At 42.2% G+C, this 26,761-nt stretch overlaps 1 protein-coding gene across 12 annotated transcripts in view; it reads left to right on the top strand.

Moving 5' to 3' along the window:
* VWA3B (von Willebrand factor A domain containing 3B) overlaps nucleotides 1-26,761 on the top strand; it is a 178,212-nt gene that overhangs the window by 135,069 nt on the left and 16,382 nt on the right. For 11 of the 12 annotated variants that reach the window (XM_061431598.1, XM_061431592.1, XM_061431590.1 and 8 more), the window contains 2 exons: nucleotides 351-555; nucleotides 23,975-24,086. In XM_061431598.1, the coding sequence (XP_061287582.1) occupies nucleotides 351-555; nucleotides 23,975-24,086 (317 nt within the window). Of the gene's footprint in view, nucleotides 1-350; nucleotides 556-23,802; nucleotides 23,861-23,974; nucleotides 24,087-26,761 lie in introns of those variants that run through there. The other variant, XM_061431599.1, reaches the window with a different exon arrangement.

A 26,761-nucleotide genomic window follows, 5' to 3' on the forward strand; every position in this document is an offset into this window, starting at 1 on the left:
ACTTGCTTTTGCTTCTGCCAAACGTTAGACCTAAGAAGAAAGGAATGGGTTCCAAACATGCTGAAAAAAAATTGTTGGAAAAAAAAACAACTCGTGTAACAAAGTTCTATAAAATCAGACCATCAAATTAAATAATGGGGGAAAGGGCCTTCCATGACTCAGAGATGATTATTTTTAACTTGTGCAAACTACCAAAGCCCCAGTGGACAAGAAGGCGTGGCTGCAATTCTGTCAACACCTGACATCTGCTCCGACAGATGTTTCTCAGGGGAGGGTTGACTGAAAAACCATCTTTCCATATGTTTTCTGTTATGATCACATTACTTTTCTCTTTCTTCTCCCTCCTCTAGGTTAGATGCAAACAAACCAATGCGGTACTTAGAAAACAAGGCAGCTTTGAACGAGGCATTAGAAAGGTTGAATTGGCCCATTTCGTTGAAGGAGCTCTCCATGCTGGAGAATGAAATCCTAGCTGGGAAAATGTACGTGCAGCAGGCCATGGAGCTCCAAGAGGCTGTCAAGAAGGAGAATTATGTAAGCAAAGCACTCGAAGAGGTGTGTACCATGGTGGGGTCTGTGTTTGCTCCCTCCCCTCTGGTCTGAGCCCTTGACATCTCTGTGTTGGCCATCCCTCTCCTCCACTTCTCAACACACTGATTTCTAAGACTTACAGCCAACCCACTGAAGGTCTCAGCACCTCTTTCAGTAGAAAGGAAATGGCATTTGATTTTACTCTGACCTTATTTTTTAAACAATACATGTTTTAACTGGAAAATAAAACTAAGCAGAAGTATCACAGAGTGATTAAAAGCCTGGACTTTGATATGAGCCAGACCAGCATCTAGTCTCAGATCTGCCACCTAATCCCCATGTGATCTTGGTCAGTGACTCTCTCTAAACCGTACGGTTTTTTTTTTTTTTAATCTGTAAGATAAGAGTATTAATAGTATTAATAGGCTTGTTATGAGAAAATGAACATTTAAAGTAGTTAGTATTGAAAGTCTTCCGTAAGTATTAGCAATTATTGTTACTAGTAAAACAGACCTTCTAAAAAGAAAATTTATTATCTAGCAGCCTTAATATTTATTACCACTTTGGATCATTTAATTCTTTATTTTATTTTATTTTTTTTGGTTGCACTCAGTCTTTGTTGCTACATGTGGGCTTTCTCTGTTTGCGGCAAGTGGGGGCTACTCTTTGTTGCAGTGCATGGACTTCTCATTGCAGTGGCTTCTGTTGCTGCAGAGAATGGGCTCTAGGGTGCTTGGACTTCAGTAATTGGAGAAGGCAATGGCACCCCACTCCAGTACTCTTGCCTGGAAAATCCCATGGACGGAGGAGCCTGGTGGGCTTCGGTCCATGGGGTCGCTAGGAGTCGGACACGACTGAGCGACTTCACTTTCACTTTTCGCTTTCATGCATTGGAGAAGGAAATGGCAACCCACTCCAGTGTTCTTGCCTGGAGAATCCCAGGGATGGGGGAGCCTGGTGGGCTGCCGTCTACAGGGTCGCACAGAGTCGGACACGACTAAAGCGACTTAGCAGCAGCAGCAGCATACGTATATCCCCTCCCTCCTGAAGCCCTCTCCCATCTCCCTCCCCATCCTACCCCTCCAGGTTGACACAGAGCCCCTGTCTGAGTTTCCTGAGCCATACAGCAAATTCCCCTTGGCCATCTATTTTACATATGGTAATGTAAGTTTCCATGTTATATCTCACCCTCTCCTCCCCTCTCCCCATGTCCACAAGTCTATTCTCTCTGTCTGTTTCTCCATTGCTGCCCTGTGAATAAATTCTTCAGTTCCATTTTTCTAGATTCTGTATATATCCATTAGAATACAATATTTATCTTTCTCTTTCTGACTTCACTATAATAGGTTCTAGGTTCATCCACCTCATTAGAACTGACTCAAAGGCATTCCTTTTTATGGCTGAGTAATACTCCATTGTGTATAGGTACCACAACTTATTTATCCATTCATCTGTTGTAAATAGTGTAAATAGTGCTGCAATGAACAATGGGATACATGTGTCTTTCAATTTTGGTTTCCTCAGGGTATATGCCTAGGAGTGGGATTTCTGGGTCATGTGGTTTTATTCCTAGTTTTTTAAGAAATCTCCATACCTTCTTCCATAGTGGCTATATCAATTTACATTCCCACTGACAGTGCAGGAAAGAAAGAAGAAAGTGAAGTTGCTCAGTCATGTCCGACTCTTTGCGACCCCATGGACTGTAGCCCACCAGGCTCCTCCATCCATAGAATTTTCCAGGCAAGAGTACTGGAGTGGATTGCCATTTCCTTCTCCAGGGGATCTTCCTGAACCAGGGATCAAACTTGGGTCTCCTGCATTGCAGGCAGATGCTTTACCATCTGAGCCACCCTTTTCTCCATACCCTCTCCAGCATTTATTGTTTGTAGAGTTTTTGATGATGGCCATTCTGACTGATGTGAGGTGATATCTCATTGTAGTTTTGATTTGCATTTCTCTAATAATGAGCGATGTTGAGCATCTTTTCATGTGTTTGTTAGCCATTTGTGTGTCTTCTTTGGAGAAATGTCTGCTTGGGTCTTTTTCCCACTTTTTGATTGGGTTGTTTATTTTGCTGGTATTGAGTTGTATGAGCTGCTTGTATATTTTGGAAATTAATCCTTTGTCAGTTGTCTCATTTGCTATTGTTTTCTCCCATTCTGAGGGTTGTCTTTTCACCTTGCTTATAGTTTCTTTTGCTGTGCAAAAGCTTTTATGTTTAATCAGATCCCACCTGTTTACTTTTGTTTTTATTTCCATTACTCTAGTAGGTGGGTCATAGAAGATCTTGCTTTGATTTATGTAATTAAGTGTTCTGCCTATGTTTTTCTCTAAGAGTTTTATAGTTTCTGGTCTTGCATTTAGGTCTTTAATCCATTTTGAGTTTATCTTTGTGTTTGGTGTTAGGGAGTGTTCTAATTTCATTCTTTTACATGTAGCTGTCCAGTTTTCCCAGCACCATTTATTGAAGAGGCTGTGTGCCCCATTTTATATTCTTGCCTCCTTTGTCAAAAATTAGGTACCCATAGGTGTATGGGTTTATTTCTGAGCTTTCTATCTTGTTCCATTGGTCTATATTTCTGTTTTTGTGCCAGTACCATACTGTCTTGATGACTGTAGCTTTGTAGTATAATCTAAAGTCAGGGAGTTTGTTTCCTCCACTCCATTCTTCTTTCTCAAGACCACTTTGGCTATTCAGGTCTTTTGTGTTTCCATATGAATTGTGAAATTTTTTGTTCTAGTTCTGTGAAAAATGTCATGGGTAATTGGATAGGGATCACATTGAATCTGTAGATTGTGTTTGTTAATATAGTCATTTTCACAATATTGATTCTCCCTACCCAGGAACATGGAATATCTCTCCATCTGTTTATGTCACCTTTGATTTCTTTCATTAGTGTCTTACAATTTTCTGTGTACCGTTCTTTTGTCTCCTTAGGTAAATTTATTCCTAGATACTTCTTTTTGTTGCAATGGTGAATAGGATTGATTCCTTAATTTCTTTCTGTATTTTCATTGTCAGTATATAGAAATGCAAGTGATTTCTATGTATTGATTTTGTATCCTGCAGCTTTGCTAAATTCACTGATTAGCTCTAGTAATTTTCTGATACTATCTTTAGGGTTTCCTGTGTACAGTATCATGTCATCTGCAAACAGTGAGAACTTTACTTCTTCTTTTCCAATCTGAATTCCTTTTATTTCTTTTTCTTGTCTGCTGTAGCTAGGACTTCTAGAACTATGTTGAATAATAGTGGTAAAAGTGAACACCCTTGTCTTGTTCCTGACCTCAGGGGGAATGCTTTCAACTTTTTACCATTGAGAATAATGTTTGCTGTAGGCTTATCATATATTGGCTTTACTATGTTGAGGTAGGTTCCTTCTATGCACATTTTTTAATGTGCATTTAAAAGTTTAATCATAAATGGGTGCTGAATTTAGTCAAAGGCTTTTTCTGCATCTATTGAGATTATCATATGGTTTTTATCTTTCAATTTGTTAATGTGGTGTATCACATTGATTGATTTCCGTATATTGAAGAATCCTTGCATCCCTGGAATAAACCGAGCTTGATCATGGTGTATGAGCTTTTTGATGTGTTGCTGAATTCTGTTTGCTAAAATTTTGTTGAGGATTTTTGCATCTATGTTCATCAGTGATATTGGCCTGTAGTTTTCTTTTTTTGTGTGTTGTCTTTGTCTGGTTTTGGTATCAGTGTGATAGTGGCTTCGTAGAATGAGTTTGAAAGTGTTCCTTCCTCTGCAATTTTCTGAAAGAGTTTTGAAAAAGTTTTAGAAGGATATGCAATAGCTCTTCTCTAAATGTTTGATGGAATTCTCCTGTGAAGCCATCTAGTCCTGGGTTTTTGTTTTCTGAGAGATTTTTGATCACAGCTTCAATTTCAGTGCTTGTAATTGGGTTGTTCATTATTTCTATTTCTTCCTAGTTCAATCTTAAAAGATTGAACTTTTCAAAGAATCTGTCCATTTCTTCCAGGTTATCCATTTTATTGCCATACAGTTGTTCATAATAGTCTCTCTCTCTCTCTCTTTTTTTTTCTGGTCAGCAAGTCATCACTTATTCATTAACACAACTCCAAGTCCAGAAAGCTGCCTGACGTGACAACTTTTCTTTCTTGGTTATGGTCCCCTCCAGACAGTAGAGTGACAGGGTCATGGATCCCCTTCAACAGAGCGAGATGTGCTTGCCCCAGGGTGCCCTCTTCAGAGATACCCTGTAATTTTGCCAGCCTTGCCAATGTGTGACATGGGGGGGTCACCCCATTGTCTGTTGTAACCTCTCCATTTTCATTTCTAATTTTGTTGATTTGATTCTTCTTTCTTTTTTCCTTGATGAGTTTGGCTAAAGGTTTGTCAATTTTGTTTATCTTCTCAAAGAATCAGCTTTTAGTTTTATTAATCTTTACTATTGTTTCTTTCATTTTTTTTATTTATTTCTGCTCAGATCTTTATGATTTCTTTCCTTCTACTAATTTTGGAATTTTTTTGTTCTTCTTTTTCTAGTTGTTTTAGGTGTAAAATTAGGTCTTCTATTCAATGTTTTTCTTGTTTCTTGAGGTCGGATTGTATTGCTATAAACTTCCCTCTTAGAACTGCTTTTGCTGCATCCCATAGGTTTTGAGTTATCGTGTTTTCACTGTCATTTGTTTCTAGAAATTTTCTGATTTCCCTTTTGATTTCTTCAGTAACCTGCTTGTTATTTAGAAATGTATTGTTTAATCTCCATGTGTTTGTGTTTCTTACAGATTTTTTCTTATAAATGATATCTAGTCTCATAGTGTTGTGGTCAGAGAAGATGCTTGATACAATTTCAGTTTTCTTAAATTTACTCAGGTTTGATTTGTGATCCAAGATGTGGTCTATCCTGGAGAATGTTCCATGTACACTTGAGAAGAAAGTGTATTCTTGTGCATTTGGATGGAATGTCCTAAAGATATCAGTGAGATCCATCTCATCTAATGTATCATTTAAGACTTGTGTTTCCTTATTAATTTTCTGTTAATTAAAGTCTCCTAATTAAAGTCTTCTACTATTATTGTGTTACTGTCAATTTCTCCTTTTATGTCTGTTAGTGTTGTCTTATTGAGGTACTCCTATATTGGATGCATAGATATTTACAATTATTATGTCTTCCTCTTGGATTGATCCCTTGATCATTATGTAGTGCCAACAAAGGTCTGTCTAGTCAAGGCTATGGTTTTTCCACTAGTCATGTATGGATGTGAGAGTTGGACTATAAAGAAAGCTGAGTGCCGAATAATTGATGCTACAACTGTGTGTGGTGTTGGAGAAGACTCTTGAGAATCCCTTGGACTGCAAGGAGATCCAACTAGTCCATCCTAAAGGAAATCAGTCCTGAGTGTTCATTGGAAGCTTATGTTGAAGCTGAAACTCCAATACTTTGGCCACCTGATGTGAAGCGCTGACTCATTTGAAAAGACCCTGATGCTGGGAAAGATTGAAGGCAGGAGGAGAAGGGGATGACAGAGGATGAGAGGGTTGGATGGCATCACCAACTCAATGGATATGAGTTTGGGTAAACTCCAGGAGTTGGTGATGGACAAGGAGGACTGGCGTGCTGCAGTCTGTGGGGTCTCAAAGAGTCGGACACAACTGAGTGACTGAAGTAAATTGAACTATCCTTCCTTATCTCTTGTAGTATTCTTTATATTAAGCTCTGTTTTGTCTGATATAAGGATTGCTACTCCAGCTTTCTTTGCTTCCCATTTGCATGGAATATATTTTTCCATCCTCTCACTTTCAGCCTATATGTGTCTTTAGGTCTGAAGTGGGTTTCTTGTAGACAGCATATATATGGGTCTTGTTTTTGTATCCATTCAGCCAGTCTGTGTTTTCTGGTTGGAGCATTTAATCCATTTACATTTAAAGTAATTATTGATATATACATTCCTATTGCCATTTTCTTAATTGTTTGAAGTTGATTTTGTAGATCTTTTTACTTCTCTTGTATTTCTTGACTATATAAGTCCCTTTAACACTTGTCGTAAAGCTGGTTTGGTGGTACTAAATTCTCTTAACTTTTCGTAACTTTTGCTTGTCTGAAAAGCTTTTTATTTCTCCATCAATTTTGAATGAGATCTTTACCAGGTACAGTAATCTTGGCTGTAGATTTTTCCCTTTCAGTACTTTAAATATATCCTGCCATTCCCTTCTGGCCTGCTGAGTTTCTGCTGAAAGATCAGCTGTTAAACGTATGGGGTTTCCCTTGTATGTTACTTGTTGCTTTTCCCTTGCTGCTTTTAAGATTCTTTCTTTGTGTTTATTCTGTTAGTTTGATTAGTATGTATCTTGGTGTGTTTCTCCTTGGGTTTATTCTGTATGGGACTCTTTGTGCCTCTTGGACTTGATAGACTGACTATTCCCTTTTCCATGTTGGGGAAATTTTCAACTATAATCTCTTCAAAAATTTTCTCATACCCTTTCTTTTTCTCGTCTTCTGGGACCCCTGTAATTTGAATGTTGGTGCATTTGATATTGTCCCAGAGTTTATTCTGCTCTTCAGAAATTATTTCCACCATTTTATCTTCCAGCTCACTGATTCGTTCTTCTGCTTCAGATATTCTATTAATATGCTATTGATTCTTTCCAGAGTATTTTTAATTTCAGTAATTGTGTTGTATGTCTCTGTATGTTTTTTCTTTAATTCTTCTAGATCTTTGTTAATTGATTCTTGTATTTTCTCCATTTTGTTTTCAAGATTTTTGATCATCTTTACTATCATTATTCTGAATTCTTTTTCAGGGAATTTGCCTATTTCCTCTTCATTTATTTGGACTTCTGTTTTTCTAGTTTGTTCCTTCATTTGTGTAGTATTTATCTGCCTTTTCATAATTTTTTTAACTTATTGTGTTTGAGGTCACCTTTTCCCAGGCTTCAGGGTTGAATTCTTTCTTTCTTTTGGTTTTTGGCCTCCTAAGGTTGGTCCAGTGGTTTGTGTAAGCTTCAGATAGAGTGAGATTTATGCTGAGTTTGTGTGTGTGTGTGTGTGTTTGTCCTCTGTTGGGCAAGGCTGAGTGAGGTGGTAATCCTGTCTGCTGATGATTGGGTTTGTATTTTTATTGTTTGTTGTTTAGATGAGGTGTCCTGCACAGGATGCTACTAGGATGCTACTGGGGGTTGGGTGATGCTGGGTCTTGTACTCAAGTGGTTTCCTTTGTGTGAGTTCTCATTATTTGATACTCCCTAGTGTTAGTACTCAGGTATTCTAGGGTCTTGGAGTCAGTGCTCCCACTCCAAAGGCTCGGGGCTTGATCTCTGGTTAGAAATGAAGATTTCACAAGTGATTTGTTATGGCATTAAGTGAGCTTAAAACAGATACCCCAAAGTGAGAAACCAAAGATGAACCCCAGACAAATGGAAGTTACAAAATCAGATAAATAATAATTAAAATAATGGAATATACACATACACATATGCACCCATAAGCAAAGTCAAAACAGTCCAATTAAAACAAAGTACAGTAGATTGACCTGTTAAACAAACAAAATCAAAAATTATATGTGTGTGACTGAATATAAAAAAGTGTGACTGAATATATACATATGCATATACACACATAATCAAAATCAAGAGTCCAACAAAAATAAAGTACAGTAGGTTGATCTGGTGAATAAAGGAAGCCAAAAATTATATCTACCAGTTAAGAGCAAAACTTACTAAAGCACAAACTGGAAAATAAAACTAAAGCCAAGTGCCAATTGGGGAATAAAGCGAAGAAAATAAAACTAACAAATATATTGAGAGGAAAGGAAAGAAAGAAAAGAAACAAAGAATAGATATGCAAGGTTAAATATAGGTAGATAAAGAAGATTTATATACATTAAAGATTAACTGCAAGGGGAAAGTAACAGTAGGAAAAGCAAACAAAGGAATAAATGTAGAAAAATTAATTAAAGCTAAAAAGAGAGAAAAAGGAAAAAAACAAGGAAAACTCCACAGAACTGCAAAAGCCCAATGTAGAGGCAGAGGTTTATAACAACAATAAAAAAATGTGGTTGAGAAAAAGAGAAAAGAAAAAGCTCAAAAGCTGAATTAGAATTCATAGTGGCAATAAACTTGACAACTACAACAGAGGAGGGGGAAAGGGGAAAAAAAATCCAAAGAATCTACAGAACAAGTCAAAACATAGGAATAATAGATGTTTTTCTTGAGTCACTTCTCTCAGAGTCCTTTCCTTCACTGGGAGTCACAGTCCACCTTACCTCCCACGGAGGCCCTCCAACACTGTGCTGATCTCTGGACCTGTCACTGTGCTGATCTCTGGATCTGTTGTGGGGGCGGCTTAGATTCTAATCTTGTCCTACGTCTATGTGTTCTTGCCTCCAATGTCCACGGCTATCAGAACTGGTGCATTTTATTTTGTGAAAGCTCTCAATGTTCTTTTATATATTCTATAGACACAGAGTCTGCCTAGTTGATCGTGTGGATTTAATCTGAAGCTTATACAGCTGGTGGGAAGGTTTGAGGTCTTCTTCCTTAGCCACACTGCCTCTGGGTTTCAATTGTGGTTTTATTTCCACTTCTGCATGTGGGTCGTCCCCTGGGGTTTGCTCTTGAGGATGCCCTGGAGCACTTGGGTTTGCCCCTGTGAGGGCCAGGTGTGGAGGTGGTGCAGCTGCTTGGGTCGAAGGGGTTCTGGCAGCACCAGGTACTCAGGGGAGTTGATGGCTAGGACAGCAGGAAATATAATGCTCTAGAAGGGTATGGCAGAGAAGGCAATGGCACCCCACTCCAGTACTCTTGCCTGGAAAATCCCAAGGACGGAGGAGCCTGGTAGGCTGCAGTCCATGGGGTCGCTAAGAGTCGGGCATCACTGAGCGACTTCACTTTCACTTTTCAGTTTCATGCATTGGAGAAGGAAATGGCAACCCACCTCAGTATTCTTGCCTGGAGAATCCCAGGGACAGAGGAGCCTAGTGGGCTGCCATCTATGGGGTTGCACAGAGTCGGACACGACTGAAGTGACTTAGCAGCAGCAACCGAAGGGTATGGCAACCAGTATTGACCAATACTTCCTGTATTGCCTGGAGAACCCCCTGACAGAGAAGCCTGGCAGGCCGCAGTCTACAGGGCCACAAAGAGTTGGACACGACTGAAGCAACCCTGCATGCATAGATGCAAGCCTTTTTTTTGTCTGTGGCAGCTCTGCCCCAGTGAGAGTTGAACATGAAGGTGGTGCAGCTGCTTGGCTTGCAGGGACCCTGGAGGCACCAAATGTGCAGGGACATGGACTGCCTTTGCTGTAGGAGTTATGGCCCTATCAGAGAGTCTTTCTTCGATTCTCTTGTAGCTGGTGATCAGAAGGCCTCTTTGGCCAGTCTTTCTCCATAGCTCTGCCTGTTCAGGCACTTACAAGGCTTCCTTGCCTGGGGTCCTTCTCTGTTGTTTGGTGCATCAGGCACATAGAGAGGACCCCCTGGTTTGGATCCTACTCTGTAGATCGGGGTGTCAGGCACTTAAAGGAGCACCCTGGGTGGGGTCCTATTCTGTAGTTCAGTGCGTCAGGCACTCTCTGGGCCAGCCTTTCTTGTTCAGCTGCCACTGCTGGCTATAGTAGGGAGAGAGAGGCTACGGTGATGGCTCCACCCACTATGCAGTATCGCCTTGCTTCCACGGCTGCCCAGCTTTCCTCCACAGGCATTTCTCACCACAGTCTCCTCCCTCACATCCCCTCGATCTGTCTCTCCACAATCAACAGCAGCCCTTGCCCTGGGATTGCTCCACAATCCCTAAACTCCAGCTCCCAGCCACTGCACCTTCCAGGGGACCTCATCCCTGTCCAGAATATGTATGGCTGCAGCAAGGACTGTCTGACTCTCCTTCCATTTAGGCTGCCACAGATCAGCTGTTTCCCTCTCAGACTTAAATGTTTCTCCTCTGACTCAGACAGTTGCCCTGATATGGGGATCAGATCCTTGCTTCAGTTCTCCCACCCGCCGAGGGCAGGTCCAGTCTTGCTAACACTCCTGTTTTTGCCCCTAGTTCCTTCATCCTACTGAGTTTTGTGTGGTTCTATATATTCTTTTCCACTGGTCAGGCACTCCTGTCTGCTCTCAGCTGGTGTTCTGCACACACTTCTGTGTCTGAAGGTGTATTCCTGATTTATCCGTGGAGAGAGATGTACTCCATGTCCACCTACGCCTCCGCCATCTTTAAATCCTCAGTCATTTACTTTTAATTGTTTTTCTTCCTTGAATAAATTTTACACATAGATACAGTGTGTCCATAATCATTTTATATTCTACTTTTCAATTTAGCATTGTCTTATATACTTTCTTTCTGTTTTTGCTGAACCATCAGATTGATATTTTTTGTGGTTACATGATATTCCATGGTGTATAACTACCCTCATTGGTTTAACTCTTCACTGAATGTTGGACATTTGGGGTTGTTTTTTTTTTTTCAGTTTTCCTTTCAGATGTTTTGATGCTTCTATGGTGCATACAGTTGAACTATTTTGTTAAGATAAGGTCTTAGAAGTGGGACTCTTGGCCCAAAGAACATAAACACCTGGGGGCTTTAAATACTTGCTGCCTGTATAATAAATATTCTCTTTCTGACTGTAGTAGAGTGTGTGTAGACCTGGAATAGTTCATCCAGAATCTTACTGACTTCTATATAATTTTCATATATTCACCATTTGATGGCATAAAAAATATATCCAAGGAATTGACCTTTGAGATTCATCTATTTTTTATTTCAGTCTTTGCTAAATGATACTGACTTTGCCTGGTTTTAAATTCTGTTCTTGCTATTCTAGATTGTTGTGTTTTATTTGCTTATTTTAATTTAATTTTCCCCCTGAAAATGGCTTTTTCCCCCTTTAGTGTCAAAAGCTATTTCTTTTCTGCAGAGTGTAAAAGTTTTATCATATCTTTATTTTTGCTTTTACCTATTCTGTTTTATTTATTTATATGTATTGGGATTCTTAATATTGTTTTTATTCAAACAAAGTGACCCCCTCAAAGAGTTGTTCAGTCTTTCCTTGGAATGCACCGTTGACCCCAAATGTGTTTCTGTCTATTGGCCTTTCACCTAGATGTCCCATGGACACCCAAGAATCAAGAAGGCTGAAAATGAATTAACTCCCTCCCTCTGGAGATCTCTTCTTTCATCATGCCTCTTCCTCTCTGTTTGTCCCTTCATTTATTCATTGAAATATTTATGAGTTCCTCTGAGGTGCCAAGCCCTATTCTAAGCACTAAAAGTACTTAAACACAGGGACCAAGCCCCACTCTTACTATAGTTGAGAAAACAGACCATTACAGGTCTTAAATGATGGACTTTCCCATGTTGAGCTCTGAAGACATTACTGCCTAACAGCAGAGTTTTCAAGCTTTTGATCTCTGGGTTAGGAAGGTCACATGGAGGAGGAAACAGCAACCCACTCCAGTATTCTTGCCTGGGAAATTCCATGGACAGAAGAGCCTGAAGGGCTACAGTCCACAGGGTCTCAAAGAGTCAGACATAACTGAGTGACTGAGCAGCAGCAACAGCAGGATTCTTTCATCTACACTTTACATTAAATTAAAAAACGGGAGTGTTGCTAATGTAGTGAAAAGAAGCCTCTTGTGATTCAGAACAAAGTGTGTTCTGAATTTGTCTAGATTTGTGGGATTCAAAGGCTCATTGTTCGTGGGATATGAATTAATTGTTCTATTTCTTTATTCTCTTGTCCACAGAGTGGGAAGTAAAATAATTTCCACAATTTCCTTCATCCAAAAATATTTGTTCACTGCCTACCATGGATCAGATTCATGGCACAGGTGATCTCAGTCAGTGAATAGGCTGTCACATTCTTCTCTCTTTCCTTGGGATCTGCCAAGGTGAAGCTATACATTGAACACAAAATAGGGGCTTGTTAATACCACTGGAGACATGGGTTCAGCCCAGTGTAGGAGACATACTGTATTAGAGCATAATCTCCATGAGAGCTGAGATCTTGTTTGGCCTCACTTATAGCTGTATCCATAGCTACATCCACTGAGAATGATGGCTGGCACATGGTGGGTGCTCAAAAGTATTTATTGAAGGAATGAAACCCAGACCCTTATATCAGAGTATTAGAAATATGACAGTAGAGGCATAGCCATAGAACAACTGGAAGATGGGGAAAAGTGAACAATTCTGGCTGGGGAGTTGAGGAAGTCTTCACAGAAGGGGGTGATTGAATTTGATCCAGAAGGATGTGTAGGGATTTGCGGGTGGGAGTGTGAGAAGTGTTCTGAGTGAGAGAAACAGCTTGTGTGTGCCAAGACAGGTAGAGGGGAAGAACATGGTGTATTCACCAGGGGTGTGGCAGGAGACGAGACAGGGAAAGGGAAGATGGACCCAGAATACAGGGAACTGAAAATCTCTCTTAGAATCAGGGACTCTATCCTGTAGGAAATGAATACCAGTGAGAGATTTACAGCAAGCAGAAAACATGAACAGATTTTTGTTTTGGAAAGATTATTTTGGCAGCAAGATAAGGCTCAGTGTAGGGGGAAAAGACCAAAACCAGGTGCAGACTCAGAGACGTTGATCCTCGAGCCAAGCCAGTACCGTATGGAGGGTTTAGGTGAAAGAGGCATGAGTTGGTGGAAAGTGAATGTGTGCAGTGAGCCAGAGGGCAAAGTTGAGCACACCCACAAACTTCCCATCTTGGACAGCTAAGAGACAGAGGCACTGTTAACCACCACATCCGTATCCCCTCTGCTTCTTGAGGAGACAGCCCTTCGAAACACCGTGTCGTTCTCTCACCCCTTTTCTTCATAGCACATTTCACCACCTGACATTATGTATGTATTTGTTCATGATCTGCATCCTCCACTAGAGTAAGAGTGGGACTTGGTCCATTGTGTTCTAGGTATTTCTAGTATTGCTGGAGTATTGCCTGACACCTTGTAAGCACTCCCAAATATTTGAATGGATAAATAAACGGAAGAACAGAAGCAAGAGGTACCATGAGAGGAAAGGAAAGGAAACTCTCTTTAGGTCCTCTCGATTCTTGGATGTCCCCAGGGCATCTGGGTGAGAAAGGCCCATAGGCAGCCACATGTTTGGAGTTTAGGAGAAAAGTCTGAGTTAAGGAGATAGATTTGAAGGTTCTTTGAGGTAATGAGAAAGGGAGACTGTAGAGGGGCCAGTGTAGGACAGCTGGAGAAGCAGAAGCTCCAGGTAGAGAGCTGTGATGCCGGAGCCCAAGGAGGAGAGGTGGCAAGAGCCCTGGGCCTGGAGTCAGAAAGACCTGAATTCAAGTCTCAGCACTGCCACACTCCAGCCGAGGGACCTTCCTTAGACTGTCTAAGCCTAGGTCCCTCATCCTTACGTGAGTAAAATCATAATGGCCACCTGCAAGATGGTTATGAGACAGCTCACATAAAATGCTCAGGACAGTGTGCAGCATTAAATGTTCATTGGGAAACGCTGTCTCAACACACATTGTCCATCATTGCTATTTTTACGATTAATGAATTACTGAGGAGTTTTGAAATTATCATACAGGATGATGTCTGAAAGCCATTTGACTTTCAAGAGGGATATCAGTAATGATCCTAGCCAGAACAGTTTTGGTGGCCTTTGGGGAGTGGAAGCCAGTTTGCAGAAGGTGGAGGAGTGGATAGAAGTTGAGAAAATAAATATAGGAAGTGAAGACTTTAGTTTGAAGATCTTCATAGAAAGGAAAGGAGAAAAAGGTGGTGGGAGCTTGACGTGAGAGCCACAGCGAGAGAAGACGTTGAATTCATGTAATGGTATTGGTGCGTCCACTGCTACCCTCTTTTTTGGTCAAGGATTAAAGATGTCCTTTCACTGCCCTGTCACTTTATTGGGTGACCAAAGCCCCCACTGTCTGCTCGGGGCAGCACCCATGTGCCCAGGAAAGTTGTCCACAGGTAAGGAATGGGTGGGAGAGGTTCATACTTGGCAGCTGATCCACAATTTCTTCCACTGTGAATGTGGCCCTCTGCAAAGGAAGATTTTCTGTGTAGTATTTAAGGTGATGCTTCTCCTTACTGTAAGTGATGTATTGTGTGATATTTTACTTCATTTCTATCTGAATTGATTTCATGACCCACTAACAGGTGTCAACCTTTCTGTGTGAAAAATGGTTGAAATCAAAGCTCAGGATTGCAAGACTTTTTGAGATCCTGCAGTGAAAAATCCATCACATATGTAGTCATCTTTATTGATTCAGATATAACTGGAATCTCATTTTAAATTCTAATAGCAAAGGCCAAAGATTTTGATCAATGATTGTAATTTGGAGAGGAAGAAACCTGGTTTTTGTTAAGATCCCCTACAGTTTATTGATAACACAGCAAAAGGTGGTCAAAGTTGGTTGGCATGAGAGGCAATCAGAAATGCCCATGTGTGTTCAGAAGGGAGTGGTCACTGTATTTGATCCAGTCGAGGGTGCATCATGGAGCCTGAGGGTCTGTGGCTCTCAGATGCTTTCCCCTGACATATGTTGGCACCCAGCGTAGACACACATTGGTTCCTGAGCTTGGGACAGCTTCATGATTTTTCTGTTGGTCAGGATTAGTGGTGGGGAGAAGTGGTTATACATGCCAGTGTCTGGCTAGATTGTGCCCTGCTTTTCCACTCAGACTTTCCCTGGCAGTTCTTTGCAAGATCAGATGTAGGGTGTGAATCATTATTTCACCTGCTCTGCCCAGCACATTATACTGGGCACATCCCATGCTTAACTGTTCTCCCTGTTTCTGTAATCCACTCATTCTGTGGCATCCTTGGAGACAGGTGCTTGGATTACTGACTGCATAATGGAAAGGGAGGTCTTAATTCTGAACTTTTATTTTTTTAATGAAGAAATATCTTCCTGGTGTTTATTTTGGCCACACTGCATGGCATGTGGGATTTTAGTTCCCCAACCAGAGATCAGACTCATGCCCCTTGCATTGGAAGCACAGAGTCTTAACCACTGCACCACCAGGAAAGTCTCTTAATTCTGAACTTTTAAAATTCCACTGGAAAGCTCCCTTCACCAGCACCGCTCTTGTTGCCATGATTGAGGAGTTCAACGACATTAGCCCATCCTGAGCCCTCAGGGCTGCAGGATGGTGGAAAGCACCAAGGGCATCCAAGATACAATTCACCTCCTGAGTTCTCCCTGGGAGCCTGGTGTGGGGCAGCCCCAGTCGTAACCTTGGCTGCCTTGAAACACACTGTGGTGGAAAGTCTTGTTAAGCTATAAGCATCTGTGAACAACCTGAATAGAGACCTTGGAGATGAGCTGACCCAGCTGGCTGCACATGGTTACTACTCCAAGTTGTGACCAGCAAGGAATCTGGAGGCTTTGGCTTTAAGAAATAGCTAATTAAATGTTCCATTCCATGGAAAGTTGTCCAGGAGAAAGAGAGCATTAGGAAAATGCACCACAGGTGGGAGGATGTGGGTGAGACTGGGTGAGAAGGGAATGGGAGAATGAGTGATGAAAAGAAACCACTTGGATTTGAAAACATATTGGATTGTGACTATGACATTACACGAGAGAACAGTAGTTCAGGAGACTTAGAAATTTTTTTGAGTTGTATAAAATGAAGTCAGAATAAGTAGAGTCATTTGTTATGTTTTCTCCCAAACAGTAATTGAACCAGTTGTCTGTCATTCCTGCCTCATAACCCATCTTTATACAGCTCAGAGAAGGCAACAGCAACCCACTCCAGTACTCTTGCCTGGAAAATCCCAAGGACGGGGGAGCCTGGTGGGCTGCAGTCCATGGGGTCGCACAGAGTCGGAAACGACTGAAGTGATTTAGCAGCAGCAGCAGCAGTACTCCTTCTTTAAAGGGAGGCATCACACCTTAACCCTTTATGACTAGCCAGCCCCTCTCATTCCACGAGTGGAACCTGTAGTCTCTTCTGCTGCTACTTGAGTCTGATAGGAGGACTGACTTCCTGGAGACTGTGACATAGAGGGTCCCCTGGCGTGCAGGCGGGGAACTAGCAAGTCTGGATTGTGCATCCGAGATGCCGTCACACAAAGAACCACACACACACACTGAGGCGATACGTGAACGTCTGGAAACCAGACCCACCATGGGCTCCTGTGAGACGATGGTGGTGGGACACCTGGCCAGTGTGGGCTGAAATCCCAGAGAGAGTGAGGCGCCCGGGTGTGATGGGCAAGGATGCCAAAGAGAAGATGCTGCCCGTGTCATGGTAGTGCCCTGGTTAGCTGGGGATTTTAGGAGAGGATCCTGCTCAGGAAGACCAGCCAATGGAGGAAGTTCAAAGAAGGGAAGAAACACTCCCACCAACTCTAAATAGTATCCAGAAAAGTTTCTGTCTAGTACCCTGATGTTCAGGAGTGGAAAGTGGGGGAGGGGGGGTTATCAGCTCCAAGAACAAAAATCAACACCTTGATTCTTTTTATTCTAAAGCTGAAGGCACCCCTCTTGGCTAGAGATTTCAGATGGGTGGACCCCAGCACTCCCCTGCCACACAGCTCGTCTTTTTTTTTGTTTTGTTTATTTATTTTTGGCTGTGCTGGATCTCCATTGCTGCTCGAGGGCTATCTCTAGTTGCAGCGAGTGGGAGCTGGTCTTCGTGGCAGTTTGTGGGCTTCCCACTGCAGTGGTTTCTCTCATTGCAGAGCATGGGCTCTTAGGGCACTCAGCTTCAGTAGTTGGAGCAAATGGGCTTAGTCTTTGGGACTCGTGGTCTTAGTTCCCCTGCAGCAAGTGGAATCTTCCCAGACCAGGGGTCAAACCCAGGTCCCCTGCATTGATTGGCAGGCAGATTCTCCACCACTGGACCACCAGGGAAGTTTTCATTGTTTTTTCATTGGCATAAATTCTACCCTAAACAGGTTTGGGTGTGATCATTGACTTCACTGGCTGGAGGAGGAAAATTGAGTGCAGAGGGCTTATAAGGAGGGTCCAGGCAGGAAACAGAATCTCATTCAGTCACTTCAAGTGAAGAAACATTAATGAAAGGACTGTTTGCAGAGGGGGAGGCAGGTCAAGGCAGCTAAAAGGGGATTTCACCCCAGAACTGGCAAAGCGGGAAGTTGTCAGCGCCTCTGGACTTCAGCGGTGGAGGGAAATAGTGGTACTGGAGCCTGCAAGAGTGCAGTCCACTAGTTGGGGTTTGGGGGGGCGGTATCTGTAGAGAGACAAAAGACAGGGAGGGAGGTTGGAACCAATGCCCCAGCCCTTCTCTCCTTGCTGCCCTCTGACCTCCCGCCTCCCATTGGCTCTGCCTATCAGAAAGTCAGTCAACAAGAGAAATTGGGTCATGTTGTCCTTGGAGGGGTCAGCCTTTTGGAACATGGGGCAAGGCAGGGCAGAGAATGGACCTAGGGGCAGATGGGTGGACCAGAGTAAGCAGCACAGAGATTCTTTTGAAAAGTTTTCTTACAGGCCCAGCATTTCTATTTATACCATCACCTCACTTGAGATGTTTCTGTACAACCGCAGCAGTCAGCTGGTGGTGGTCCACACTGCAGGCAGTGGCACAGAACTGGCTCTAGTATGTGCATCTCTGAAGTGCCTGCCTATGGATGACTATCAGTAACATCCAAAGCACAGACTTCAGAGCTGCAGTAATTTTCAGGTTTAAATACTTAAAACCTTTTCAAGTTTTCCTCTCTTTGATTCTTCCCTAAAAGAGCAATGAGGGAATATTCCCTGAGAAGATGTTACAAATGTGCTTTTCAAGCTACAGAAATAATTTGATTCAGCATCTAATGCATATTTATTAGGTTCCTTTGCTACTACCCTGGTGGCTCAGATGGTAAAGAATCTGCTTGCAATACAGGAGACCTGCGTTCAATCCCTGGGTCAGGAAGATCCCCTGGAGAAGGGAATGGCAACCTACTCCAGTGTTCTTGCCTGGAGAATTCCATGGACAGAGGAGCCTGGCAGGCTGCAGTCCTTGGGGTGGCAAAGAGTCAGACATTACTGAGAGACTTAACACACTTTAGATACTACCAAAAAAAAAGAAACAATTTTCTGAAAAAATTTCACCCTTCCACAAAAGCCCTTTGAGTTGATATGGATTGAGATTTGGTTGGAGACTTCACTATCAGAGTGGTTAAGTCTCCCTAGTCCAGTGCTGCTGTGTGCTGGACTCAAGGCCATTCAGGGCTTCTTCATTCTATCATTGTTTCCTATGCTTCGTAAGCACCTGTTTACACAGCTCAAGGAACCACACCAGGATGAGGGTAAGGCCAAGCCACCCCTGGAGAGGGGATTAGAAACTGCACAGAAATTTGCGGACATGTATTGCTCCTGCGTTTCCTAACATTATGAAATTCCCTGAGGAGGAGGGGAACAAAGCTCTGCAAAAGCACTTGCCAACCCTGCTCTGGATTTGAAAGTACAACTAAGTGTCAGAGTAGCCTGGCAGGCTACAGTCTATGGGATAGAAAAAGAGTCAGCCACAACATAACTTCTGAAATGGGACAATAATTCTCTGCATGTTCTCCTGGTTGCAGCTTCCCTCTTAAGCCTTGGGCTCACGGATGGACTCCTCAGTGTCCCCAGGAGCCCAGCACTGACCTGCTGTGCTTGAGAAATCTTGCAAGGAGACTTACCCTCCTCTTGAAATGGAGGGAGCTGGGACAGGAAATTCCACTTAGAGCTTCACTTCTATGGCTTTAGTTTGACTCTTGCTAAAATGCAAATTTCCTAGAAAGGAAAACTCTCCAAGTCTTTTCAACTCTCTACCATGGGTAGAAGAAATGAAGAAGGAAATGGCAACCCACCCCAGTATTCTTGCCTGGGAAATCCCATGGACAGAGGAGCCTGGCGGGCTACAGTCTATGGGTTTGCAAAGAATCGGACACAATTTAGCAACTGAACACCAACAGCAGCAACCGTGGGTCGGTCACTCCCATTCTGCTGCCTCGGGGACTGGGCAGGAGTTGGCCACCCTTGGTTTACATCTTCCTGTAAGGTCATTTTCTCATTTTCTCTCCAGAACTCATGTCTAAAAGGGACACAGATCCTGGATACTCCTGTGGTGGAGCAAACCCCTCTACGTATAAATGAGAGGAGAGAGAGAATAGGTCAGAAAATGCTCCAGGCTGGCCTTGTTCTCCTCACTAGGTTTCAAAAGAGTTTCCAAATGTTCTAATCTCATAATTAGGTACTCTATGGAGAGGAAAGGTCAGAAGATCCCTGGCCCTACGTGTAGTATCTTGATCACAGCAGTCATACTTTACTTGGCTTTAAGGACAAAATATGGCCAGAGAAGCATGTTGGATCTGCTGCTAGTACTGTTTAGGGGTTGTTTGCAGCAGAGTTCTGGAGAAGGCGATGGCACCCCACTCCAGTACTCTTGTCTGGAAAATCCCATGGATGGAGGAGCCTGGTGGGCTGCAGTCCATGGGGTCGTGAAGAGTTGGACACGACTGAGCGACTTCCCTTTCACTTTTCACTTTCATTCATTGGAGAAGGAAATGGCAATCCACTCCAGTGTTCTTGTCTGCAGAATCCCAGGGACGGGGGAGCCTGGTGGGCTGCCGTCTATGGTGTCACACAGAGCTGGACACGACTGAAGCGACTTAGCAGCAGCAGCAGCAGAGTTCAATGATTTGAGGCAGGAAAAAAATACAGTGATTTTACAACAAGATTTTGAGCCAAAGACTAGTTCTACATATGTAGAACATAGAAGTATGTTCTGTACCTGATGTGAAAACATGCTGTTTGTTAAGTGGAAAATTCTAAAGCATCAAACATTTAGTGATCTCCACCCCACTAATGCAAACCTGAGAACATGACCTTGAAACTAAGTAATAAAACAAAAGGAGGGTATTGTATCTTGGATCCTGTATCTATTGATACATCACTTGATAACTGAATCTGGCAAAAGAGTGAATTGGAGTCTCTGAATTTTGGAAACAAGGCAGAATCAAATTACCCAGAGAACAGCATCCCTAACTGCAGCATCACTGCCCATCTGACTTTCTCACTAAAACTGGCCTGCAGTACTCCCATGCCCCTGAGCCTGCAGATAGGTTGGCTTATTTATTTAGTGCTGGCATTTCTCATTCTCTCATTCTCCATCCCCTGTGACTCTCATCCTCCAAAGATTTCTTTTTCAAGCTGAAGAAGGCTGAGCGCCGAAGAATTGATGCTTTTGAACTGTGGTGTTGGAGAAGACTCTTGAGAGTCCCTTGGACTGCAAGGAGATCCAACCAGTCCATTCTGAAGGAGATCAGCCCTGGGATTTCTTTGGAAGGAATGATGCTAAAGCTGAAACTCCAGTACTTTGGCCACCTCATACGAAGAGTTGACTCATTGGAAAAGACTCTGATGCTGGGAGGGATTGGGGGCAGGAGGAGAAGGGGACGACAGAGGATGAGATGGCTGGATGGCATCACTGACTCGATGGACATGAGTCTGAGTGAACTGCGGGAGTTGGTGATGGACAGGGAGGCCTGGCGTGCTGCGATTCATGGGGTTGCAAAGAGTCAGACACGACTGAGCGACTGATCTGATCTGCTTGCGCATATGATTAGTTGCCTTATGGCAGAAAAGGAGCAGGTCAGGGAACACCCTCTAGTATGGGCTATGTCTCTAAAGTCTTTAGTAAGTCTTTGGTAGTCCAGTGGCTAAGACTGCGTGCTCCCAATGCAGGGGACCTGGGTTTGAGCCATGTGCTGCAACTAAGACTCTGCAGCCAAATAAATAAACATTTTTTAAAAAATATGAAGTCTTTGGCAAGATTCAAAAATAGCAGGATGTCATCTCTCTGGAAAGGTTCCATCGGCATTATGGCTGAATGGATGAGGTATCTAGCTGCCCTGACTGGTGTCCTACCATCCTGAGAGACCAGTGCTCTATTTCTGTGAATGAATCCATATATTAAAGCTGGCCCCCATAGGTCTGCGTTGCCGAGGCTTCTCTGCTCTATCTGTGGTATAGCTGAGTTGCCTGTGCAGGGATATGGAAGAATCACTGAGTGTGCAGTGAGAGGTTCCTTCCATACAGCTCCATGCTATAGAAACAGCCAGGAGCGAGTTCTTGCCAATAGTAGTAACAGTTGGAAAGAAGAGCAGAGTGAATGTGAGTGTGCAAAGCCCTGTAGTAGCTGTAATGGTCCTTTCAGGTGAACTCAAGGTGTGGTGTGGGAATGATGTGAAGGAGGGATGATACTTTTTGGCTGTTTAGAAAGGCAGGGTTTTTTTGGGGGGTGGTGGTGGAGGGGTTTGGCAGTGCCTCACAGCATGTAGGATCTTAGTTCCCCGACCGGGGATTGAACCCAAGCCCCCTACCTTGAAAGAGTGGAGTCTTAATCACTGGACCACCAAGGAAGTCCCAGAAAGGCGGTTGCTTAGGTAGCAGTTTCAGTGTGTTAAAATGAACACGAGCAGCCCTCTGCATCGCTTCCATTCGTTGCTATTACCCTTGCAGGGAAGGTCTTCACAGAGTGAGTGGTTTTTCTGTATTAGATGCATTGGGAAGTGAGTGACAACTATAGGAAGGTAAAAAAGAGCTCTCTGATGATTTTGGGCAAATGACTTCACAGATTTGTACCTGTAGAACTGTAGAGAGCAATCATATTTGTTAGCTTCTGGCTAAGAGAAGCTCTCTGGTTGAGAGAATCAATATTTGGAATCTAGAGATAAAAAGAGGCTAGGCAAATAAATTATGTGATTATTCTTATTTTGAATTTTGAAAAGGAGTTTTAGATGAATCTATGCATAGGTTCTAATAAACCACTGGTCTGTTATACTGATGAAATCTAAAGGAGAAAAATGGCTTTCTAGAATGAATATGGAAATCTTTTGTAAATAATAGGTTATTATTGGTCTGGAGATGATAAGACCGCCTCATGCCTCAGGAACCAACAGCATCTCCCTGGCTGATCGGTCTTTGATATGAACACTGGTGGTGTGAAGTAGTGTGGCTTTGGAAACTAAATTTATGTAAAGGTGAGGTATTTATGCGACATCTGATTTAATTTGGCATATTCTGAATTTTCAAGATTTTGAATTCTATCAATAACAAGAACATACCGTACATGGAGTCTTCCATCAAGGAACTGACTACAGTTCTTGTGTAGTCTGTGGTGTGGGCATCTCTTTGGGGTAATTATGATGGAAAACTCTGCTACTTGTGTCACAGTTCTGACCATGACTCTTCCGTTATGTTGTAGAAACGACAAGCCAGGGTATCATGCTTGTGTTCCTGCCCTTGTACGCGTGTGACCTGACAGTTTCTCCAGTACTGCAGAAAGTCTACTAAGGCTAAGACTCTTCTGGACAGATATTAGAGGACATTAGAGGTCATTTATTTTGTCCTCTTATTTTGCACACGCAGAAACTGAAGCCCAGAAATGTTAGCATACTGCCCAAGCTCACACAACCACCTGGATAGCACTTGGTCCCATTTCTCCTGTCCCCTGGTCCAGTCCCATCTCTTTGAGACCATTTCAGACTGGCAGTAGGTCATTCTGATCGGCCATGGAAAGGAGTGCTTAGATGTGTCCTCTGGTTGAAAGCTCAGGAACAGTCAGATGATATTCACCATCTACCATTGATGTTGGGCCATCCTCTTTGATATACTGACTGCATTTCTAAAACCAGAAATTCCATGAGAATGGAGGGTCCCAAGCAAAATCCAACTCGGAGGGAACATCAAAAGGGTGTTGGTCATCTTCTGTTTTTGTCTGTGGCCACATAAGCTAAAAGCTATGTGAGTCCGAAAACTTGAACACATCCCACAGCCCTGGGTCAGGAAGATCCTCTGGAGAAGGGGAAGGCAACCCACTCCAGTATTCTTGCCTGGAGAATCCCATAGACAGAGGAGCCTGGTGGGCCATGGTCCATAGCACTGCAAAGAACTGGACACGACTGAAGTGACTTGGCATTCACGCTACGGTTGTGACTGCTAATTTAAAGTCTTTATCTGATTATTCCAGTCCCTGAGTCATCTCAATTCTGTGGTCTGTCGATTGCCTTTTACCTTGAGAATTGATCATGTTTGTGTGCTTTTTTGTATGTTGCATTTTGGCTTGTATAATATTATACAATATTAATATTATATAATACTACACAATATTATACAATATTGTTATATAATACTACACAATATTATACAATGTTACAATTATATTAAATTATATTAAATATTGTGCTTTAGTTTAATATATTAATTATATTAAATATTGTGTTTTAAGACTCTAGGTCCTGTTTAAATGCTCTGGAAAGGTTGCCTTTTTTGGTTTCATTTTAACTTGATTAGATTAGGCTGGAAATTCTGCCTCATTTTCTATGTGCAGCGGTTCCCCATATCTGTCCAAGTTTAAAAGCCTGTTCCACAACAGAGAGTCCTCCAGAGTGAGTATATAGTATGTGTGTGTTCTGTAATTCTTCAGTGACATAATTCTCATCAGAGAATAACCAACTATCTTGTTCCTGTGATTATTAATGTTTTATTTATTTATTTTTTAGCAACAGAAAATTCAAGGAACTCCAACAAAGAAAAACAAATCAAAAAAATTGGATCCACTCAGAGGCCAGAAGGTTATTGCAAGATGTGATGAAAATGGCTTTTATTTTCCAGGTAGGTAGATATTTTACTTTGTAAAATTCCTTTGTTAAGTAATACGATATCAGGGACCAGAAGTTCTCAAACTGTGCTTTCCCTATCACTTTGACACTTCATAAGCTGTACTAAGGTATTCCACTTCTAAAATGAAAGGATGATGAGGTTTCTACCCATATTTGTGGAGAAGTAATCGCCAGAAAAACTTATATTAATCTTTCATTTGTTTAGTAAACAAGTTTTTTATTACATATTTACTATGTTCCATGTATGTAATATTTCTAAAGTGCTGGTCTAACAAGTAAGCAAACAGAAGAAAATTCTTGTCTTTATGGAGCTTACATGCTAGTGGGGGAGTCAGACAGCAGCTGAATAAGTAAAATATGTAGTGTGTCAGATCCAGGGCTATGAAGGAAAATGGAGCCACGAAGAGAGTTGAGCACATCAAAGGTGAAGGTTGCAATTCTAAATTTGGTGGTCGATGAAGAGCTTATGGGTAAGGTGATATATTAATCAGGACTTTCAAAAGGAGCAATAAGGGATTTCCTGGTAGTCCATCAGTTAAGACTCCAGGCTTCCACTGTAGGGGGCATAGATTTGAACCCTGGTCAGGAAGCTGAGATCCCACATAGTGTGTGGCACAGCCAAAAAATTTAAAAAATAAAATTTAAAAATAAATTAATTAAAAGGGGCCATGAGATTATCTGGGGGAGAGAGTTCTAGCAAGGGAAGACCAGGGCTTCACTAGAAGCTTCACTAGAAGCCCTGAGAATGGAATGCCTATGACATCCTCTTCCTTAGAGGAAGAGGCAAATGTGTCTGGGACATGATGAATCGTAGATGCACCATGAGACACTAACATTGTCAGAGACGCAGTTGGAGATATGGATCTAGAGTCTGGAGAGGAAATCTGTCCAGAGACAGAAATTTTTGACACGTCAGCACAAAAGTACTCATTGAAATCATGTAAAAGCCTATGGGGAAAGAGAGCTTAAAGAACCCAGAAGAAGAGATGTCAATCGAAAAGATTATACCTTGAAGTGTAGTCAATCCTACTCCCAGTCACCATTTTAAAAAAATTATTTATTACATTTAATTAAATCTGCTTTTTAAGTGGGAAAAATACTTAAATAGGAATTTGGGTTTCTAGCAGACATATGTATAGAACTAACAACTAGGATATTGTATTTGAATTTTTTTACCCCTTCCAAAAAGGAAGGCCAGATAGAATTTTGAGGAGCACAGGCATGGTCTTCATTGGTGACTCCTTTCTGATAATATTTGTTCAAAGCCTCATAAATGTTTCTAGAGAAAAACAGCTAAGCAGAAGGCAGCTTCAGAGCAATTGGATCAAAGCATCCTTTGCTTAAGGCCAGGTCTGTGCAGGAGCAAAGCTGGCTCAGTTCTTGCTGCCACCCTTGGGAATCAGGGCAGGGATTTCCATTTGGCTACCTCTGTTCCAAAGAATTGATGCTTTCAAATTGTGGTGTTGGAGAAGACTCTTGAGAGTCCCTTGGACAGCAAGGAGATCAAACCAGTCAATCCTAAAGGAAATCAGTCCTTTATTCATAGAATATTCATTGGAAGAATTGATGCTGAAGCTCCAGTACTTTGGCCAGCTGATGCAAAGAGCTGACTCATTGGAAAAGACCTTGATGCTGGGAAAGATTGAGGGCAGGAGGAAAAGGGGGTGGCAGAGGACTAGATGGTTGGATAGTATCACTGACTCAATGAACATGAGTTTAAGCAAACTCCAGGAGGTAGTGAAGAACAGGGAAGCCTGGCATGCTGCAGTCCCTGGGGTCACAAATAGTCGGACACGACTAAGTGACTGAACAACAACAACCACCTCTGCTCCAGGGATCAGTGTGGATTAGCTAGTGGAGGTCAGACTGTGTTGTGCAGAACAGAAGTGACAAGCTGATAGCCTGGTTCATCCTGATGCTGAAAATCAGGAAGGCCGACACATTTCAGAACTTTATTTTAATCATTATTTGTAGGAACTGTGTCATCTTTCCTGTTGTTCAGTAAAAAGCAGCATTTTATCTCAGGAAATCCTCAATGATGAAAAGTCTGGGTTGCAAGATTTCTGCACTATGCCATCAGAACAAGTTACAACAGGAAAAAAAAAAAAAAAGGCTGGGGGTGGGAAACAGAATACTTTCTCAGGTGTAATGATTTAGGACCAGAAAAATCCTAATTTTTTTTTTTTTTTGAAATCTGTTTCTTGCCTCTACCAGCCAGCTGACAGGCATCACTGAAGTATTCTGAGCTTGTTTCCTTCTCTCTCCAAATGGGATTTATACAATGAAAATCCCCATAAGATAGTGATGTCGATTAAATTTGATAATGTGCAGCATTTTGAAATTGGAAAGTGTTAATTACCTATGGAGTTTTTCTATTACCGCTTCTTGGGAGATATAAACAACTCACCTGGGGTCCTCACCTGGGGGTATAGAACACTGCTGGAAGTTTAAAAACTTTAACAGTAGTTTTAAAAGTTTAAGAGCAATTCAAAAAGGCAAAACCAGCACAGTGAGCTATAGAGGAAACCTCTGAGACTAAAGGAAGAAGAGACTATGATGACTAGATGTGTAGGCTGGAAGTCAGTGGAGGAGGGGCAAGTGGAAGGCACGTTTCCAGTTGAGCAGAACAGATGCCTCTTCCAGGAAACGGAATCCCAGCCCAGCTGT

This window comes from Bos javanicus, chromosome 11 (assembly GCF_032452875.1).
Source record: "Bos javanicus breed banteng chromosome 11, ARS-OSU_banteng_1.0, whole genome shotgun sequence".
Classification (NCBI taxonomy): domain Eukaryota; kingdom Metazoa; phylum Chordata; class Mammalia; order Artiodactyla; family Bovidae; genus Bos; species Bos javanicus.